Source organism: Apteryx mantelli, chromosome 3, assembly GCF_036417845.1.
Source record: "Apteryx mantelli isolate bAptMan1 chromosome 3, bAptMan1.hap1, whole genome shotgun sequence".
NCBI classification, from domain to species: Eukaryota; Metazoa; Chordata; class Aves; order Apterygiformes; family Apterygidae; genus Apteryx; species Apteryx mantelli.
This window is the reverse complement of record NC_089980.1, coordinates 74,324,701-74,347,065: the sequence shown is the minus strand read 5'-3', so window position 1 is coordinate 74,347,065 and position 22,365 is coordinate 74,324,701. Positions and strand designations below refer to the sequence as shown.

The following is a 22,365-nucleotide window of genomic DNA, read 5'->3' as shown; positions in this document are numbered from 1 at the left end:
GAGACACACCTAACTTTTCAAATTAAAAACAAAAAATAATAAATATCAGTTATACATAGAAGTCTGAATAATTTAAATATAACGCTGACTGTGACAGTTTGAACGCTTTAATACACAGCAACATACATGATCCTGCTTATCACCTTACCATGCTGGTGCCTTTAGTTTAAACAGCTTTTCTGAAGCCTGGATCACTCTTATGTGGTCGTTAGCCAACATACTGGCCCCCAAGAAAGATCCCACTTCCCAATAGCTCTGCAGTTTCTCCAAGCTCCCCTTTTTACCAAGCAGGCTGCTGATCTTTACCCCTGTAGTAACAAGAATAATAGGTCACACAAATGTATCGATGTAGTTTTAAAATAAATATTTTCCTAATTTCAATCTATTCACTGCTAAATTACTGTAGCCTCTCCATTTCAATGAATTGAGATGGAAATTATACTTACCAATTTTTATATGCCTTCCAAACATCATAAGCTGTAGTAGATCCTATTCTTCCCTCCCCCTCTTCCTAAAGGCATCTCAAGAAAGGAACTTTAAGACATCACTGTCAGGACAAGGCCACAGTCAGATTACCTATGTTCTTGCATGGACCTCATCTGTAAAGGTAAATTGGGGCCTTAGGCTACACAACATAGCTGTAAAAACTTAACAGATGCTGAATATGGCACCTATTATGTTTTTTTCTGCTTTGTTTTTTGACTTACAAGCCCCAAGCCCCAAACTTACCTTTATAGACAAGGTCCCATGCAGAAGGGAGAGATGATCCACTGGGCTTCTTCCAGCAGTGATGTTCTTTTAATTGCCGCAAGTCCTACCCCAATGAAAGACATCTATTAATATTCATACGTCCCTCAGCAACTCAAGACCATGGAGAGGCTCAGGTTTTATCTTGACTTGCTATGTTTTCTGAGAACTACAAGTTTCCTTGTGGCCTTCAGGATGATTTTTAGTTCACATTAGCTGCCTAATGTTTATAGCTAACACAAGATAGGCTACACCATCACCCACAAATGAAAAGGGAGCTTGAGTGTATAGGACAAGCCTCTTCACCACAGTAGTCTTTTATTCACTTCCCCCAGACTCCTCCACTATGGCAGTTTCCCTCCCACATCACTTTTCTTTGTCCTTGATATTAAGGCTGAGTATTCCCAAGAAAGATCAACAGTTGTGTTAAAATTTATCTTTTCCTTAACTCTGCTTGATGGCTGACTAAACTTCATTCTGGCAGTGGTAATAAATCTTATCAGAATGGATGTCATTACATTAACGACATTTCAGTCAACAACTTTTTTTTTTCCTCATGTTGTTTACATTTTGTTATCGAGAGCAGACAATAAAAGGAGACAATTTTACATTTTATTTAAATACAGCTGGTCTATAGCCTATTTCATGTCTGTTTCACATCTTGTGCTCTTGCCAACAAGAAGTTGTCATGTTTGCCTAACACACAGAACAAAATAACACTTAAATCTAATTACAAACATTACTTGTTTGCTTCTTAAGCAAAGAAGGTTGTTAATTTATTCCTGAAAACATGCAATAGCTTTTACAAAGCACGATCTTCATGAGAGACCATGGTAGTTACATTATCTCCATTAATTTCACAATGTATGGTGGTCACTGTTTTTATGTATATCACAGTAGCTCTGCAAGGCTTTCAGTCAGGGTGCCACACACATACTAATTGACAACAGAGGGCTCCAAAATGTTTTGTTTCATGATACAGTTGGTGGTGTAGGCTAGAGAGGAGGAAATTCAAGTTATGTTAACTCCATCTGGGTTCTGGAAACCAAAATCTATGCTTTATCTACACAACACAGCAAATGGAAAAATTCATCTCCTCCGGGATCCTCGAGTATTCAGCAGTCTCCTGAAAGGTTGAAGGGCTCTGCTAGCAAGTCCAACATGTGTACACATGCGATAGCAACAGACACAGACAACAGCAGACAGACACCTCTCAAATTCCACAGGCTTTGAATACGGCCTCACCACAGGGCAAGTAAGGAAGTGGTATCCGCAGGGACACAAGAATCATTTCACAAGGGTATCCCGTTGCTGGGGGGAAGGGAGAAGGGAGCAATTCAGCTGCGTGGAGGACCTCCACTGAGCAAGTGGGTCGTGGCTCTCTCAGTGGCAGCGACTACTGAGGAGCTGATGAGAAGTGGTTCATCACGGCGAGCCGCAGCACTGGGCTCTGGTTTGCAGGCACGTCCATGCTTCAGGGTGCCCACAGGAACCCGCCTCCACTGCCCCCAGTGCTCCGGGTGTGGGCAGGGCCAAACCAAGGTACAAAAGGGAGCGTGGGGTGTTGAGAAAGAGCACCACTCATGTGGGGAGTGGCTGGGATCCTGGCGTGACAGGGAGAAGTACTCAGTAGGAGGTTAAGGCTGGTGAGAGTGTGGATTTGGAGTCCCAGCTGATGTGGTAAGTGGATATGGGTGGGGAGCTGCAGGAAGACAGTGGCAGAAGGGATAGATGGGTGCCCCTGTCATAAACACGTGAGACCTAGCACAGAGCTGAAAACTAGCATCAGTGATATCTGAACACCAAGTTCGGGAATGTTGACAACGTGAAGCTTCCTATATTTTGTACTACAGTAACTGCTACTGCTACATGGCCTGGAGCAGTCGCAAGTTTTAACCAAGTATTCAGTGGACTGGGTCCTGTTACCTTAAAGAAGACAGGATCAGCCTCCCTTCATATTCCCCTGAGACAGCTGAAGGGCTCAGTGCTAAAATCCACTCTAGTTTGCTGACCTTCCTTTACAAAGTCCACCTACAAACTTTAACTTACCCCTGAAAAGCAAGTTAAAAAATGCACTCAGAGTGCAGAGACCTTAGCAATGGAATCAAAAGAGAACAACTCTGTTTTACAGAGGTGTGCTTTTTTGTTTTCCAGTGTTTTGGTCTTTTTTTCTTAAAACAAAATACTTCGCTCCTTCTGTCACAAACTTAACAGTCTCATAAAAAAAAAAAAAAGCAGAATTCCAGTATATTTTATGAAAAATATTGTGCTTTAAGATTAAATGAACAAAAATATAGGAACCATTAATGACAGAGTAGCAATTATGTTTATAATACCAAGAACATACCCACAGTTTGTGAAGAAAATAAGATACAGTAAACAGGTATTACTTTTTTTTTTTTTTTTTTTTAACTATGAAGGCTTTTTGAATAAATGCTTTCCTTGCTCAAATATTGACAAAACAATTCATATTACTGGATCCTTTGTGTGCCAAAGTCACAGCCTGCAGAGATCATTATTGCCAATGCAAAGTACTGCATTTATGTTTTGGTCTCAAAGTTCTGCAGTATGGTTAAGAAAACAACCCTCTTGTTCAGAAAATATACAGAGGACTTTTATTAAAGCTTCATGTGATCATTTCATTGCGAACTATTATTCTGTCAAGTATAGCTAGGAAAATTTAGAAGGCAAATTTTCTGATCAGATATTAAATGGGTAAAAACTCTTTTGGTTACTGGACTTATTCTTACTTTTACTAGAATTATTACATTACTGCAAATGTAATCAGATCTGTATCTTCTAATTACAGCCTCATACACCCTCAGAAGTGCTGGTATGGTTTTGCCATATCCTTCTGTAGCCTTTCCCAACCTACTAATATCACTTCCATGTGATCTGGACAGAACTTCAACCTGCTTCTCACCTCTCTTCTCATCTTCCCCCCGAAGATGGACCTGCTCCGAATTCTGCATGCTATCAACAATGCTGTGGGTGGACACCGCACTGTCAGCACTGCCAGGCAAATCAAACTAACAGTAACGAATGGTCTCGCGAACACAGATCAAAACAGGAGGTGACACCAAAGAATAACATATGACCTTGGGGCAAAAAAAAAAAGATTTTCCAAAACAATCCAAGTGGTTTTGCTTAGCTTTATCTTTGTTTAAAAAATAAAATTTGTCCAAAACAAAAAAAATGCTAAATTGCTCTCAGAACCTAACACAACTCAAGCCAGCTGACAAACCTCACTGTATCCACATGGGCTCAAGTCTTATCACCAAGAAATCAATGACTAATGACACATGCAGGGTTCATATTATATCTGGATTGAAATCTTGTTTCAAGACAGCTAAGTCAGTCACAGTCTCAAAGTATCTTGACATTTCCCATAAACACAGTGAAAAAAGATTAGACGCTGTAGATAACAGGAGGGATTGTTTGTATCAAGGATTTTCAGCAGAGGCCAGGCAAATGTTTATGTGAAAGTGACTGTCACATCGATATCTTCAAAACATCCTTCCATCAACCAGCATCTGGTTGTAGTGTAGTATTTCTCCACTAAATCATTTATCAGCCACGGATGGAACCTTAAGTAATAAGGAACCTTAAGTAATTTCTGTAAAGTTCTCCATACATATAATAGGGTAAATGACACTGGCCAAACTCACAGGAAGAAGACATCAAACATCTGATCCCTACAAATAATACTCAAATCAACTTGTCCAAATCTAACTGGCTGCAGCCTGCATGCAATTGAGAAGCTTCCTTAAATGGAAGGATTCAAATTAAACTACACAATAAATACAGCCCAGATTCACTAAGCTATCTGTAATTTAAAATTAGGCCAGCTGAGTTAAAATTTGCAGATGCGATGTACAAAACAAAATGTATGTATTTTTACCTCCTACACTGACACAAGAACTCAAATTTCAGCGTAGGTGATGACAGCATTCTATCCAACCCCAAAAGTGAAATCACACCCACTCACAGAAGGGCACAGTAGCTGGGGCAACTCTACACAGCCTAGCACATCCAAATGAACACCTTCACTACCACCAGAGAATTTTAATTTTAATTCTAATTCCATTATCTTTATGGAAATAACCATCTTGCTCTGAGCATCATGCTCAAAAAACTGCTCAGCGTGAAGAAGAGAAATTCACATAATACCCCTTTCCCTGTGACCCATTCTCCAAATGGTCTTCACTGAATCAGAGATTCCTCTCATCATAGTACTCTATGTAGTTAGCTTTTGTAATAGGAGCAATACAGACCAAAACCATGATTGTAATTTTGAGAAGAAGAAATTGAGAGTACAGATGGTCAGATAACATTGTTAGCATCCTGTGAGGGAGTCTAACATTCTGTTTCATCCCAAATCAATGTAACATTTGAAAGCTGATTGCTAAAAGAAATATTACACAAATGTTTTATTTCAGTAGGTCAAACTGTTTTACTTCATTGTTTTCACTTTAAAGTCATGTTATGTTGATTAAAGTATTTTGGCTTTTACATGTCGTGAATAGAATAAGTAAAACTTGGGAAGTCAAATGAAGCAATAACAATCTGGGAAAAAACAATTTGTTTCTAAAACATTTCAACTTTACCAAATCAACATTTGGAAACATTATAAAATAATATATTCTTTAAGTTTAAAAGAGAGCTTTAATGTAGGTAAAATGCTACAACCCAACTGGCAATTTCTGGTCATTAACTCTTCTAAAAAGTAACAAAACATCAGTATAGACGGTGTCTGAACTCTGCCTAGAAAATTACTTCCAGAGTTGTAGTGCCCATGTAACTTCTAACCTAGAGCACTGGTTCATTACAGCCACATTCTGTGGAGTGAAGAATATTGCTTCCTTCTCACATGACAATCTCCTTAGGAAATAAAACGTTAAAGAAAGAACTGAAGTAAGTCAACAATTACATGGATTCACGGAGAAGAATGCCACTTGCAGAGGATATGCTACTACGTACTGCAGCATTCAGTGTTTTCTCTCATGCCTTCTATATAGGTATTATTATAATCTTGACTTTGCATTCTCCTCAAATCCAGCAAAATCCCAAAGAAAATGGACAATGTAACACAGAAATTCAGGAAACCTCAAAGAGAGCATTTGAAGAGAAACATGACCCTTTCTTTTCTCAGCCCATCCCAAACAGAAATCAAGTGCCTTTGCCCCACTCTTAGGATGGGCTTTTTGTTCACATTGTTCACACTTTGTTCACATTGTTCTATAGAACTGATTTTTCAAGAATGCTAGTTGGACAGGATTCCCCCTTCAGGTGTCTCTTCTGGCTCATACAAAAGATGTCACTGAAAAGAAGGGTTGTCAGTTTTACTAAGCTCTGGTAAACAGCTAAGACCCTGAGACTGGAACCCGCTCTTCATAACAGTGTTAAACTCACCCTCACCAGGCGGGATCAGTGGAGGCAGGGGGACCAATTTAAACATTCCCATGCTCACTATCAAAGCATTCTTCTACATCCATCAGATTTTTTCCCCTATGACAATGGGTGGTGTCTCACTTTCACTAGAATGAGATTTCACTGTGAATTGGCAAGCTATAATTACCAACTTTCCGCAGCTCAAAAGAAGTATCAAAGTGATGTCCAGCTGCCAGGAGGAGTACTGCATAATTAATTCCTGACTGTAATGTTGGCTCTGACTCAAACGCCTTCTTGAACCTAGAAAAAACAAACATACAAGTTTACTTTCTAAATAATGCAATCCAACAGGGACATAATAATACTTTCAGGTACTTTAAGTGCTTATCTTCTGTTTACACAGCAAGAATTCGTGGAAGCAAAAATATTTTACTGTTTTCCACACATGCTTTGTAGCTGTTCTTAGGAGTCTGTTATTTATACATCCTCCTCCCATTTCCTTCCCCCTCACACAACAAACAGACACCACTCATCCACCACAGCACAGTTATAATATTTTATTAGATTTGCAATTTTCAATGAGATTAAAGAAAAAATAACACTATCAGCTTGTAAAACAAAGACCTGTTTCACAGTTATATTGATTCATGGAGTCTTTAATTTACTCTTAAATATATGAATTTTCACTGGCCTGAAACTTTAGATTCTATTTTGGATCTGCTACGATGACAAAGAAGGATATCAAAACAGGTAAGCGTGAAAGTGAGCAATACAAGGAACACAAAAGATATTTTGCTATGATTTCAGGTAGTCCAAGTTTTATTCTTTACTAAGTATCTCACTGACATTGTCTTATGGGCCTATTTACATAAGGAATGGACTACACAAGGTTTGATTCTCCTTGAAAAGAAGCGAGCAAGAGAATGAGGGCATGGCAACGGTATTCACCTAGCCCAAGAGTTGTCTTAATGGAAGTCCATGGACATCACACAAGCACAGCAGACACTATTCCCATATTAGCAATGCAGGTCGCAGTGAGAACAGTGAAAGCACATATACATTGTTTTAAACTTGTTTTGTAGAACAGGAACATGTTTGGCTGTATATACCTTTATAAGGAGAGGACAAACAAAGTAGCATATGTGAGGTAAGAAGCCCAAGAAATTCAGTTAACAGCTCCACTACAGTAAAAGTAATGAAGTTGATTACTTTCAAGAGTAGAGAGAAAAGAAAATCCCAACAAGCAAATGGATTACATAAAGATGAAGTGAGCTGTGCGACTAATGCATGAGGAAGGCAAGAAAAATAATCTATGCAAAAATTAAAGATTTGGCTTCCAGACCATGCTCTGACACACAAGTAAAGCTATGATGTTTTGATCCTAGCAAGCCAAAAATATGACTTTTTTTTTTCCAGTTGTTTTTTTTTCCTGCTCTTATGATTTGCATTCTTTAAAATAAACTTTGCTTTCCAAAACTGCAAGATAGGCTCCTTGTCAATCCGCTACATATATACTTTTTCTATATTCCAGTTCTGCCCTTCTCCAAGAACTTGCCACTTGATCTTTAGACAACAGTCTAGCACCCTAAACAAAGCATGATGAGCAAAGACTTAATTTCTTCTGTTCTTCCATCACCTGCCATTCCCTTCACACTGTGTGTTATAACAAAATAAAGAAAGTACATACTAACAAAACATTTGCACTCAGTAAAAAAAATAAAATACATTAAAAAACAAGATCAAAACCACTCTCCTTGATTCTAAGTGTATACAGTTAGAAGAGACCACTTGGCTGGCATAATGCATTTCATGCTAGAACTTTCTCTTCCTCTGTTTAAAAATATAGCAACTTTGGGATTGGAATTCCTTTTTCCCTAGAGATCTTTCATGCTGCAATCTTCATGCAATATCAAGAAAGGGAGAAAAAAAGAGGAAAAAACTTGAAAAGAAATATTTTTGTTGCAAATAGAGGAGACTGTATTTTCACATTTTTGTCTAATAATGCCTATTTTCTGGCATGAGTGCCCAAATTTCTCTAGTTCTGGCATAGGTACACATAAATCTTTAAAATTATAAGATAAATTATGCATTGCTAATGCATGTTGATAGATAGGCATACTCACGCTGTAAACAGTATTGATCAGTACTGAAACAGGCAAAGGAAGTGTAGATGAGCTTAAGTGGACAAAACAGTGCTTGCAGAAGCAGTTGGTGAAACAGCCCTACAAAACTGAATTCTTTATTTACACAGAGAATGTCACACACAGACAAGGAAAATAGCTGTACACTGCTCACTTCTTTCATTATGCTCAGACAATCACTGTTTTTTTCCTGCTTAGATTGACAAGTAGTGCCCTTTCTAGCATAATTTTTGCACCACGCACAAGGAAAGCCAGTCAGCAACCAAACAAAGGACATAACTTTTTTTTCTTAACCAGTTTCTCTATTGGATTTAGCAATTCTACAGAAATCACTTTCAGCATTATAGCAGGTCAACATTTCCTTCTACACAAAAGGCTTTGGTTGGAAAAGGTAAGAAAAAAAACCATCCACTGGGATTATTTTAACTGTGGCAGATTTTCACTAAGATGCCGACATACATCTGTCAGGAGCCTGCCTGGTGACCTGTCACTTGCCCAAAGGGACAGCTCAGGAACCCGGGCTTCCAGGCTCACGGACCCAGGGCAGCCCTTGCACCACTGGGGCAGAGTTGGGCAAGTCCTTGGGGCTGTCGCTCCGATAAGGAGTGGCACCCGTGCTGTGCTGCCGGGCTCCCGCCGCTCCTGTGCCCCTCATCACAGCTCCCAGCTGCGTCACAGCTCTGCTGGTTCAAGCCACCTGGCTCCAGCCAAGCTCTGCGGTGCTCCAAGGTTACCCCCAGGCTGTCATGAACTGACCACCCCATTCTGTGGCTAGGTCCTTCAAGGCTTTTGGCTTTCTGCTGAATGGCAGACTATCCAGGCTGTCCTACCTCCCCTCAGAGCCATCGGCTCTTTTGCTCTTTAAGGGGAAAAAAAAACCCACAACAACAACAACCCCCCCACTATTTTCCCAAATTGACACCTTGGAAATTTCTGTTCCTTGGTTCCACCTTTTCATTGCAAATTACTTTCAAATCTTCCCTCACCTTAGTGGAAAGACAACTTTATAGCCACCTTTACATGCTACTTGCACCAAGAAATACTAACAACTTGGACCTCTGAAGTCTCATTTGCTACTGTTAAAACATTAAAACCAAAGGGTTATATATTTTTTGTTTGGTGTGATTTTGTGCTGGCATTCTTAAACCTGCCTCATATCTATATAGTTCGAACAGCAAAAATTCACAGACAAAAACCTAACCTATAATAATAAACTTAGAAAGCTGAAAACATTCACAATTTACCAAATAATTCACAAATCACATCTGCTTAACTGAACTGATTTTAGTTCAGCCAGTGCAATTACTGTGTGTTGTCAAGCCTGAAATATCATTGGATGAACCCACATGGTATCGTGGAAAGGAGCTCAGGTTTAAAAGTCTGCCTATAAAGTTAGAGGCTGGCTTAGCTGATGTAATTATAAATTCCATCAAAGAATGTAAAGCTGACATTTGGGAAGATGTTGTAGTGCAGACACTGAACTAGAGATGAAGCAGTGCAAAGATTTGAATAAAGACTTGATAGCATTGGTGAACCTGATTTACACTGTCAGTATGCAACAAAAAGTGACAGTTAACAATTAACCTGTCATCTCTTGCCTCATATTTATGTGAAAGATGTCTTTTTTTTTTTTTTTTTGGTCAGGAAAGCACACTTCCTTCCTATTTCTTCTTTTTTTGGAATAGACCAAAGCAGCTTGACATTACTAGCTGCTGCAAAATTGAAGCTTTGGTTCTGCTGCCAACTTCTTTTTATCTTATGCAATATTCCCTACTTCTGCCCGCACCCTCATGTTTCTAAGACCAGGATAATAACCTTTATCTCAACATAAAGGAACACCATCATGGAGGCATTGCTCCTGCACACATCCTTTGCGGCCTGGGGTAGCCCTAGCGCATCTCTGCTCCTTCCCAAGGGCCTTCAGCTAGGTTGTGACTCAACCCTTCAGCCACGTCAAGCCTGCTCTATGACTGGTGCTACAATTCAAATCAACATCCAGCATGAAGTAAACAAACCAAAGGCAACTGACCCAGCCGGTACAGCTTCCAGCCAAATCCCAGTTTGACTTAATGCACACCATCTTGTTTTATGGTAGCAAGCCCGAAAAGCAGCCTGTATTGGGTCCTACTTGCGGAGACTTCAAGGATTATGTAGAGGCTGGCCTGTCAGCATCCTCCCCTGCTGCAGGAGGTACCAGCCCGCTGTCCTTCCCCAAACTGAGCCCTTATTTCTAGGGCTGACACCTATGCCTGACTGCCATCACTGCACCTCATCAAATGCATCTATCAACCATGACATTCACACATCTACGAGAAGTGTGTGAAAACAGCTACAGGAAACATCCCAGTAAGAATGTTACCCCTATTAAACGTATAACCTTTCTTAGTTTAATTATGTTGACACATCTCAAAGTTTATCTGCTTGTAAGTCAGTATAAATGAGGAAAAAGCAAAATGCACAACAGTGAACACAAGTTCTATTTATTCTGCTTTGCCCACAGTAATGCCTAGTATTTATATTCAGGTCTTCAGTTTTCTTTTTACGTTAGCTTGTGACATTAGCAAAACATTTTTTAAAAACAGAATCCTGAAAGTTTCCTATGGACTTTGGCTTAGTGAAATACGTTTTTTCTTTAATTCAAAACTATGAAATGGGAGAAAAAAAACAATATGCTGCATTACTGCTATTCCAACATCTTTAAAAGTCCCGTCAGCATTAGAAAACTATAAAGCATGAAAATCAGACTTGTATTCTGAGGCCATAAATGGTAAACAATTACATCTTATCTTTTACCAAAGACAGTTCAGTCTGAAGTTGACTGAAAGCAAATGATGAATAGGGAAGGGGGAAGAACGTTTTCAAATCTAAACATTTACTTTGACACCCGGCTGATGAGCACAAGACCAGAACTAGAGTCTGATGTGCAGGCTATGCACAACGTAAACAAAGATTGTCTGTATTTTCAAATACTCTATTACAATAGCGTATGCACAGAGCTCGTCCTGGCAAAAGTCTGGGATGGAGTCCAGTGCCTCCATTTAGAGCACATCTCTTTCGGGAATTAAAGCCTGAGGGACTAAATAAGAAACAAAGAGTAAACTTTTTAAAAAACATATTCCACATGACAGTATCAAAATATAGTGCATTTCAAAAATCAAGAAAAACATGATGTTTGCCTCTAACATAAGAATTTGCCTGGTATATTGTGTGCTTCTGTGACTGTCAGTGGTACTGCAGTCCAGTGTAATATACATGTATTATATGGTGATGTTGAGGTAATAAATTTTTACCAGCATGAGTTTGGAGCAGTTGTATTACTTATGAGCGAGGAAGCCAGAAAAGAACAGAATGGTACATCAATTCAAGGTTATACTGCAGCACCTTTAAGCCTAGCTGGTTAATATCCACCAGACTGCAGATATGCCAATTGATTTAAGTCTAACTATTGTCTATAATGTATTAAATAAGAGATATTTTGGGGAAAGGGGGAAAATAAGCTCTGATGAGGACTACTTAAAGTGCCTTACAGGCTTGGAAGTTTGAGTCTTCCCAGAACCATATCTGTGGACAAGACAAATCTCTCATTCTTAACAAATAAGCCAAGCTCAGACTGGAAAATTAAGTGTATCCCTTGAGAATACCAAATATTTGGAATAAAAATTTGAAATATATTCTTGTTGAAGGAATACTTTTCCAAAAGGACACACACCAGAAAAACAGTACTCACCAGAATGTCCCTTTGTCTCTGCTTTCTATATCTGTGAACCCAGATTCCAAAAATAGGTCTTTGTAAATTCGCCCAACCAGGCAGTACATATCTGAAGCTACTTGGTCTTCCTGTTGTACCAGAGGAGCCATAATTTCTAGAGCTTTCTGTCTGTCTCCAGGCAGATTTCGCCTATTAAAAATAAATATTTTGATAAATAAAAAGTTAACAAGATATACTTTTTCATGATCACATGTAAATATGTATGCATATTTTGTCCTCCTAAACTATGTTTCTAGACACAATGGACTACATTTTGTGTGTGCGTGTGTATTTTTTTTTTCTTTTTCATTGCAGGACACCTTTTTTGAACTGCTTTATAAAAGTTTTAGAACATGTTTTTTCTCATAAAATATCAGCAAGAGCAAAGCAGTGGCAGCAGCAACAAGAAAAGCCTCAGGAGCAATTCTTAGACTGGAGACAGAAAATACAAATAGCATATGGTGCTTTATTACTAAATATCAACATATAAACTTAGATTTCATATCTATTTAAGATTTCTCTCATAGTCATTCATACTAAAAAAAATTCCATCTTGTGTTTGTGATTTTTTTATACATATATTTTGAATGAAATAAACAAAAAAAGAGCACAAAATAGATTGAATTCCCAGGATAAGAAAGATTAAGAAGTCAAGCCAATGAGGTAATATTAATAAAAACACTCCGTACAAATAAACCACATAATTGCAAGCATTAAACACTTCCTGGTGAGTCACAGCTTGGATACATACATCATTATCAAGACTTTAGAATTTTTTTTTACATATTTTTGTACTGAACAAGCAACTGGCTCCCTTCTCAGTAAAAACTATTCTTCATTGGTTTGGGGAGAGTTTTGTTTTGTTTTCTTTTGGAGAAGCTTCTTGAAGAATTTGAGTAGCTAGAATTTGTATTGGGGGTATATACAAAAGCCTTTTGGTATCTGTCTTGCAAGCTGTGCATTTGATAGTGAGAAGGCTGCCTCTTGAAGAAGAAAAAAAGCCACAATCTTCAACAAGAGCAAATATGAGGGCATCTTAAAGCAGATACTACTTAATCAGAAATTCAGCAATGGAAATTCTTCTTCCCTCCAAACAAAAACATACCAAAGCTCTGATGTGTCCACACAGGCAGGGTGAGTGTCAAGCATGAGAGACCAGAGCACATGTTCTCTCAGCAACAGATGAGCTCATGAGCTCTGAGAGTTCATGTATGCAACTCCAAAAGGAAGTTATGTGGAAGAATAGGTTTAAATTAAGCAGAACCAAGTAACAGAGGACAAATGAGCACTTGCATCATAACATAAAAATAATCAAAAGAACAGAGCAAACGCATGTGTTTCAGCAGACAGTATGAACTGCTTTCCTGAGCACAAAGACCAACAGCCTATGCAAGACTTACGTGCTGGGCCAACCTCTACAGATGTCTCAGCTTGATAAGAAGGACAAATGAAGCCCAGAGCCCTCTCCTCCCAAGCTTCAGATCAGCCCAATTCTATCAAATTAGGGAAAGTCCCCTCAGCCTACAGAACTGCAGTAGTCTCCCCAAGTACTTCCAGAGGAGTATAGCAATGTGGGTTTACTTCTTCGAACTGGACAAATGCTCCCAATCCCAGCCCCTGAAGAGACATCAAGTGCTCCTGGCTGAGCAAATAACAAAGCCCTCCAGGTCTGCATTACTTTGGTTCCCCTACCAACTGCTCACTCGCCCAGTTGTTTGTTTGCTTCCTTCTGTCTTTTCTTCTTGTATTGACCACTCAAGTGAAGTAACAGGGATAAATCTGCAGCTTCTTCATGTTTGTTGGCTGATTTCCATCACAGAGGGGCTATTTTCAGAGTGGAATCTCAGTTAAATAACACCTCCATATCTCAGGTTGACTATCACTAATCCTAATCAAACCAATAGCTATTTGAACTTAATGAGAATAAGACAAGTAAGGCACAGCAGTGCTTTATGATATGAGCCATTTATATTTTGCTGGTCTCCAGAGATAGAGGTCCCTACTTTTCTTTCTGCTTGCTCTTCCATCATCAATGCCCTTACACCACTTACTTTATTTAGGTCAGCCTAATCCCACCTAATTGAGCTTCTCTGCCCTTCTGCACTAGTGACCTAAATGAGAGGCAAAAGAGATGACTTCTGTCATAGCAAACATTCAAATGTGCATCTTGAACTCCACCAGTCACCACCAGAGCATTCCAGACCTGACCTAGCTCAGGAAACATCCTTCATATTCCCAATAAGCAGAAAGATACACTTATTCCAAGTAATGCCTTCCTTACTGATTCAGGTACACATCAAAGCATGAATATTTTCATGGCTGTTGCTGATTCTGGTTGAATTTACAATCTGGAGAAAGAAGAAAAGGTGGAAAAAAATTGATCTGAACTCCTTTGGAGGTACAGCGTGGAGCTTCTATATGCCAGATGGGCTACAAGGCCAAACACTACATTTTAGTCAAATCTTTAAAAGCAGATTTTTCTGTCTGCAAGAATTCCCAAGAGAACCAATGCAATGTAAGGGTCTGTCTGAAAGGATTATAGTGCATTTTTGCACCAAAAAATAGTTTTAAGTACCCCTGTGAACTAGCCCAGTCCTGTTTTCAAAGGTGACTATTTTAGAAAATGGTGACCTTGGCATCCAAATAACTTTTTAAAGACTCAAAGGTGTATAGTGACCTTTGTGAAGGCTATGTAAAAGTGGCAGATATGTGCTGGATTTTTAATTTGCAAAACTCCACAAATTTATGGCAAAGTAGGAACAAAAAGGGCACAATATCTGTACCTTTATATAACAGCAGTAAATGAGCCAGAAAGGGCCTCGACATTTTATTCTGACAGAACAATGTTAGATAGCTTTTTTGATTTTTTTTTTGGGGGGGGGTCCATTTAAAAAACAGGTCTATCACTCTATCCCTTCAACTAATTACTTGTGACATATTTTTGATACCACTTTGAAGCGATATGCAGTTTTGAGCTTCCTCAGTGAACCTGAATTACAATATTCAAATATGTGAGAGAAGCAGAAAGATTTGTCTTTATCTGTAGATATCTTCTATATTTGAGAATCTCAACACCCGGTGAACCTTAGTCTGCTCTCCTGAGTGTCAATGGCACAATCATTTTCTTCACTGTGAAAAGAGCAAAGGAGCAGTGATTTTCTATAATATCCTCTGAAAAAATTCCTTTTAATGCTTTGCTCAATTGTCAGTATTGTTCTAGATTTTCATAGAGAAAGTTTGGGCTTGGCTCCTATTTAACCCAAGAAAGCAATGAATGTTGCTGCATGTGGCACATTTTGTATGTGCTATCAGAGACCATGAATATTTGCTTATAATTATAATAGAGTGAAATCTGCTGATTGACATTCCTTGATGAAAGTTCTCCTCCTGTCTCCTGACACTGGAATAACTCAGACTCAGATGAGAGGACGTCTAAGTCAGCATGAATGTTGCAACACTGCCACCCAAACATCCACTTTAAGAGTGTATTTTACAGAGTATTTTATTTGTTCTGCTCAGTACTTATTTGCTCACATTCAAGTACTGGAAGGAAAAAGTTAAATATAGATGCAGACCTATGGAAAGACAAACCATACAGGCTAAAGGAAGAGGAATGGAATTTGAGAGTATGAAAGGAAAAGAAAACTTAATCACAAAGCTCAGAGTCCCCCAAAAATGCTTCAGTGAAAAACCCAGGGACTTAGACCTGTGCAAGAAGATTCCAGTAAGGAACATTCACCAGGATCACCAACTCTGTGTGAAGTTTGTAGTACTGATTTACTACTATTCAACTGTGGAAGGAAGCAGTAGATTCTTACCTGTTCAGTGCAAATGCATAATGAAATCTCACATGGTGGTGGGAGGCCAAGTCAAAAGTAGGCAGTTTTTCTAAGGTTTTCACCAGTTTCACAATGGAATCATAATCCTTCCAAAAGAAGGGAATAATGAAGTTTTAAGTGGTTGCATTGAGGTATGTCTATATAAACTTCTCTTTGAACTAAGGACTTGGTATTTCTTACTGAGACACATTTGCAGTTCATTGTAAGTTTTATGGATTTCAGTTTCTTCAGTCTCAAACTGCAAATGGCCTGGCACACAGCAGAAATGTGAATATGCACAGTATTTAGCAGGGAAATACACACTGTCAGTCTTTTGTACTGTTCGAATGTGGATCTATGGAAATTTTAGTACATAGATTTCATGACTATGAAGTCAGCTTCAGGGGCTGAATACATTTTAGAGTTCAAATTGGACAGACATATTACAATGCTAACTGTATCTGAAATCAAGTATCTCAAAACTCTGAGATAAGCATGAAAGCACAAAAACAAAAAAAAACTTTCAACACCATAGTTTTTAAAGTAGCTTACTCAGACATATTTGAAAAAAAAAAAAACAACAAACGTCAAACATTTTAGAAGCAACAGTTATTATTTGAAATTATGAATAACAGAGTGAGCAATTACTAGCACCAGTCAGACAAGTAGAAATGCATACAAGCATGTTGTGTTGCCATGAGAAACATCATAAGCAGGGTGACACAGCTCACTCATAAGAATACATACGTGTATAATACAGAATGCTACCACATCCTTTAAATGGGATACACTGATGGCTGTTCACTACATATTAAAGCTGAGGCAAAGAATAGTTTATATACGATGTTTATGTTCTTAGGTGTTGTTATACACAGCTGTAAAGTACTGTTATTTTAAAGGTATACTATAAAGACTATGACTACAAAATAAAGCAAAAAGCATCAGTGAAGATACTGTAAAGGATTTTTACTAGTGCCTGTTATTCATATAATTAGTCTGATAGCAAATCAGTGCAAACTAGACTAAAAATTCCACTGAGAAAGAAACTTAATTTACTACATTTTAGATGATTTTTGAGCATCAAATTCATACCTGAATGTCTCTGTAGGACAGCAGCAAGTTTATTACAATGTCAGCAGACAACACTTCAATATTATCCACTCGCTGTCGAATCCTTGCCAGCTCTGCTGCAAGTTCTTTGCCTGTGTAGAGGGTACGGGCCTTTCTGATATCATTAAGAATGGATTGCCGGAAATACTGGCTGGAGAGGAACAACTGCATGTTAGCAATTTGGGACAGGTCCTTTGTGTTTTTGTTTTTGGCCCTACAGCTCTACCACAATAAGCATTTGGAATATTTGTGGAAAGAGCAGCATCAGTGGAAAGATTTAGTTCAGCTAAATTATTCAGAGGAAAACGTTATCAATTTGTCTCAACAGGAGACAGACCTCATCACCCTGAGGCAAAACAGTCTGACATTTATATCATCAGTACAAATATATGCATTTTACAAAGAGGTATGAAAAGAGAACTCACCTTGAGCTGGCCTGCGCCACCTTTAAGAGTTGAATAAATCGATCTACCAAAGGTAAACATATAGGCCCAAGCAGCGACTCAAAACTGGGCTGCATCAGTTCTGTTAGTCCCTTCATAAAACTACTATCGCAGCAGTACACCTTGTTGTGTGGAGTTATCATATAAGGAACAAATATGTAGTTACCAGTACACATCTGTAGGAGAACAAGATACAGTAGTTAGGGCAGTTATGGTGTGACAAGCCTCAACATAAAACATTTGCAGATATTACATGCAGAATTTCACCTGTTAAAGTCAAAGGGAGATTTGCTGCTTACTGCAGCAAGATGAGGATTTTACCTGTAAAGCCCAGGATTATAAAAACTCAATTTTCATCTCAAATCTGATATACACCTTTAATACATTCTTTTCAATTTTTGAACTGTTTTCTATAAAATGAGTCTTTTTAAAGGCAGCACTTTCGCCTTAAAATAGCAAGCACATTGGCTAAATAGGAAAGCAATTCTGAGAGCATACTCATCCCAAAGCGACAGACAGACTTAAATGCAAGGCAACGTACACTCTTTTCAAGGTGACTGATGTTCAGAAGATGAGAACAAGCCTTCTGGGATTTAATATATTGTTTGTCAGGCTCGCAGATGTTACACACAAGCCCATTGTATGACAATAGGAAAACTGAGAAAACAAATCCTCATATGAACTGGAAAATGACTGACATAGTTCAGCATGAGAAAGACAAATGAAATTCACTGCTGTGCAGCAAACCTTCCTGGCCAGCAGGACTTACAACCATACATATTTCAGAATAATCACTTCTGGAATGTCTTAGAATTGCGAGACTGTATTGATTTCCATATATCAATGTATGACAGACACTTTGCAAAAAAAAAAATCATTTAAATTTATCTTACAGGAAAGAGGGAGGAAAGGCATCTGGTGCTTGTGGTTGGTACATTAGTACAGATTTATGCACACGGAAAGCTTGCTGAATATTTGCGGTTCTGAAATACCTCAACTTTGAAATAGCATACTGTCAAAATCAGGAGGAGTTCCACCATTTGGCCTTCAAAGCCCAGGTTCCACTCCACTTTTGTATTCCTTCTACTGAAGTGGCCAGCAATCCAGCAAGAAAAAGCCCAAGGAAGCAATTTTGGAGATCCTGCATTTTGGTACCCCTAAATTCTTCCCAAGGCTTCCTACTTTCTGGTCAGCCTCTTCTGCTCCCCCAGAAGTTAAGACAGCAATGAGGACATAATTTCAGAGTCTCCTCTGGCAAGTTGGGCCCCATACACTGAGATACAGTTGACTGCATAGTTTTTAAATGCACAAAACCAGTTGTGCACATAAAACATGCATTTTAACACGCATGTCAAGATTTCAAGAACATGGAAGTCTGAAGGTACAAAACGTGTTTTGTGTACAGATCAGAGACTGGGTACAGAAAGTGCAGGAACGATGGCTTTTTTTTAATTATACCTATTAGGCTGTGAAACCATAAGACCTCACTATATAGACAATAGCCCCTCCCAATTCATACAGAGAAACTCTCTGTAAAATTTAAGCTTCCCTGGCACATGTACTTACATAAGGCCCATTGAGCTATTTACAACTAACCCAGAACTTGGTTGGAGATTATTGCATACACATTTCACTGCACAAGAGTGTAGCAATTCCACAGCAAACTTGAGAATTAGGAAGTGTATGATGACAATATTTTTAATAAGCAATTAAGGAGTGCAATACTGGAACCCAAACTGCTTCTCTTTACAGTGAAAGAACTGAATGGACACTTCTACTCAAGAACATACTAGCATGTAAGGTGATCACACACTTTCAAGAGCAAAAAAAAAAAAGAAACAAAAAACAAGCAAAAAACCTCCACCACTTTAACCCCACTAAAACCTAATAAGCTCCACAGTCAAAATCATAGAGAAAAAGAAGAATTTGATAGAACTGGTTATATACCTTTGCTATTAAAGGTAGGCAGTCTATTTTCCAACTTTTTGTTTTGTTTTTGGGCTTTTTTTTGTTAATAAAGGCAAAAAGTTTGGGAAGCCAGAGCCAAGAGAAAAGGCAAAGTGGCTACAGATTTCCAGGGGAAAATATTTTACTTCCTAATGTTTATTCAGTGCATTAAAAACAAACTTAAGGAGGCTTGCAGGAAGATTTCTCAGACCTCTGGCACACTGCTTTCCAAGCTCAGTCTTAAATAAAAATCAACTCTGAAAAAGAACATTTCCAGCTTTTGAAACCCACAGAGCTCAAAGTTTATCCTGGCATAATGGTCAGGCCACCTACAGAGACAGTACTGGAGTCTTCATAAATAATTCTACAAGCAGGAAAACTACTCTTCTCCTTCAGAGTACAGAGTGCTTGAGTCCATTTTTGAGCAAGAGCTCTTACAAACTGATCCTGAACGTGCTTTCTGTAGGAAGCACACCTAGGTTGGCAGAACAAGGGAGCCAGGAAAAATTAATTCCCAAACATTTTTCCTGTTATCTGAGGGGAAAAAAAAAAAACAGCTGGTAAAGTTACAGAGCCTGCAAAGGAAGAAAGGCAGACCCACTAGCCTTGAGAAGCAGAGTATGACAAAAACAACGAAGAACTTAACAGTAAAAGGCAGGAGAAACTACCACAAGGAAGAAAACCAGAAGAGAATGAAGCAAACCCGCAGTGGTTCAGACAGCCATAGAACTAACGCAGGTTTCTCAGGGAATTGTCTCAAGGCAGAATCTCACCTGGATGCTCTGGTGTCTAGCAGTGTGGGAACAGAGCAGCCTTTTCCTCAGTAAGGGCTTTAACTTGGTTTTTAACTTAACCTAGACACACTTCTGTATCTCTGACACACTATCTCTGCAACCTCTCAAATTTGGCTGAAATTGGTCAGAGACACAAACAGGCAGATACAGCAAGAGGGTGGGGGAGAAAAAACAGTATAAGCTCGTAAGTTTCATTTCCTTAGGAAATCAGGTTAAAAATAAAAACAGAAAGAAAAAACTCACACACAGTGAAGTTAAGAAATATCGATCTAAATTTCACCCTCCAGGCTAAAGGGTACATTAGATATTTATAAGCTGAACTTGACAAACCTAGAACTGCAGTAGTTCAGGTGACATAATGGAAAAAAAAATCTAAGTTATATTTTATTTACTGAAGGAGGTGGGAGAAGGAAGATAAGATAAGTGACGGCAAGACTGCTCCCACATAATAAAGTCCATGGTCTCCCACAATGGTTGGTCTATAAGCAGCAACAGGAAAAAAAGAAAACAGTGTTGCCGAGCAATGCTGTTTCTGTAGTTTGGGTTGTAAGAGGGGTGACATCCTGTGTATCTGAACACGGAGAATTCCCTGAGCAACATGTTACATAGATACTAAACCATGGCTTTTAGATTTTAAGCAACAGTTTTTCAAATTACCCTGTTTCAGTTCACTGCTGTAAGATATCCATTCTAATAAACTGATAGCATCACTCTGCTGCGCTGAAACATGTTGGGTAACTCTTGGCAGCACAAATCTTACACTGGCTGTTGAACAAAGCTTGGTGCTGCTAGCTCATTTCACAGCTACTGTTTTTCAGGGATCTGACGCTAACCTCTGGACCAAACATTTGAGAACAACTTTCCAGAAGAAGTTAAATATTTAGTCATCATCACAAATTCTAACTACCGAGAGCCAAAAGCCAACTGCATTTGGGCAGTGATGGGGATGGGAGTCTGCTGGGACCAGGCTGCTGGGCAATAGCTGAGAAAATGCTCCACTGTCAGACAGCTCCAAACCATCTTCCCAAAAAGCAGAGTCTGTGACTGATTTCACTCCTCATTCCCAGCCCATACAACCTCTGCTCAGTTGCTTTTACTTCTTTTCTTCCCATCTTCCTCTGTAGAAATATAAACTACATTAACTTAAGTCAAAGAGGATCAGATCATCTTTCTGACACACACCTCTTATCTGCTCATACATCACTTCCGATTTTGACTTATTTACTGCCCCTTATTTTCACTTTGAAGTTAATATATTTTCCACTTATCCCATTAAAACCTGCACTGTAACACTCCATCCCAACTCTGATCTCACAAACTTTCTTTCCCAACCCTAATTAACTTCACTCAAGACTAAGTTTGCTGAGCACCCATGACAAAATAGCTATTTTTCCTTTGATCCATTACTCTGACTCACCACATGATGTACACTGAAAGTAATAGCACCAAGACATTCAAGAAAAACAGGCCATTTTTGAAGGAGTAGCACTGAAATACAATTGCAATATTCTCGGTTACATCAATGCCCTCTTTTAAAGTGCAAATAGCATAAAGGGGCTTCAAAAGTGGGCAGGAATAGATCTCCCAATCAACAACAGGTGCTAGCAGTTTCATTTTCCAGCCCAATTTGTTTATAAATCATTATTATTTAAGGCTCAAAAATTCAAATCGCAGTACTGAAAGTTAAAAAGTTACTGCTGGTCACCTGAGCCACAAGCTAAAATGCATTAGAGAAAACATCAAGTGAAGGAGAGTGGGACAGGCCACAAGTGTGCACACAATCAGCCTGATGCTGGACTCAGGCTAACTCAGAACATTAGATAAGGTAAACCTGGCCTGAACGCTCAGATCAGCTGAACTAGTTATATCTAGGAGATACGAACACACATAGATATGAAGGCTTTGGGCCAGCACATTCAGTACCTGGCAGCATCAGGCCACCTTTGCAGAGAATATCTGTATCACAGTACCGCAGCCCTTTTCATCAAATCAGCCAGACTAATCAGAAAACAGAAGTACTGGCTGGAGCCAGTTATGCACGCATAAATGTTTACCACCAAGTGACTAAATATGTGATTCATTTTTATGAATGTTTTAATTGCTATATATTTTTCTAATGTCCCTTCCTAGCATACTGTGCAAAATTAAACAATTTTAGACTTTTTCCTATGTGTAATTTCAGTTTAAACATAGCTATAAAATTGTTTTAATAGGTCTACAGCTACA

At 38.7% G+C, this 22,365-nt stretch overlaps 1 protein-coding gene across 1 annotated transcript in view; it reads right to left on the bottom strand.

Annotated features, from left to right (window-relative positions):
* Nucleotides 1-22,365, bottom strand: part of MAP3K5 (mitogen-activated protein kinase kinase kinase 5) — a 101,382-nt gene that overhangs the window by 40,671 nt on the left and 38,346 nt on the right. The window contains exons 4-9 of the mRNA XM_067293671.1: nt 17,381-17,574; nt 16,938-17,106; nt 15,846-15,952; nt 12,007-12,177; nt 6,326-6,438; nt 149-308 (exon numbers count right to left, since the gene is read on the bottom strand). Of these exons, the coding sequence (XP_067149772.1) occupies nt 149-308; nt 6,326-6,438; nt 12,007-12,177; nt 15,846-15,952; nt 16,938-17,106; nt 17,381-17,574 (914 nt within the window). The remainder of the gene's footprint in view (nt 1-148; nt 309-6,325; nt 6,439-12,006; nt 12,178-15,845; nt 15,953-16,937; nt 17,107-17,380; nt 17,575-22,365) is intronic.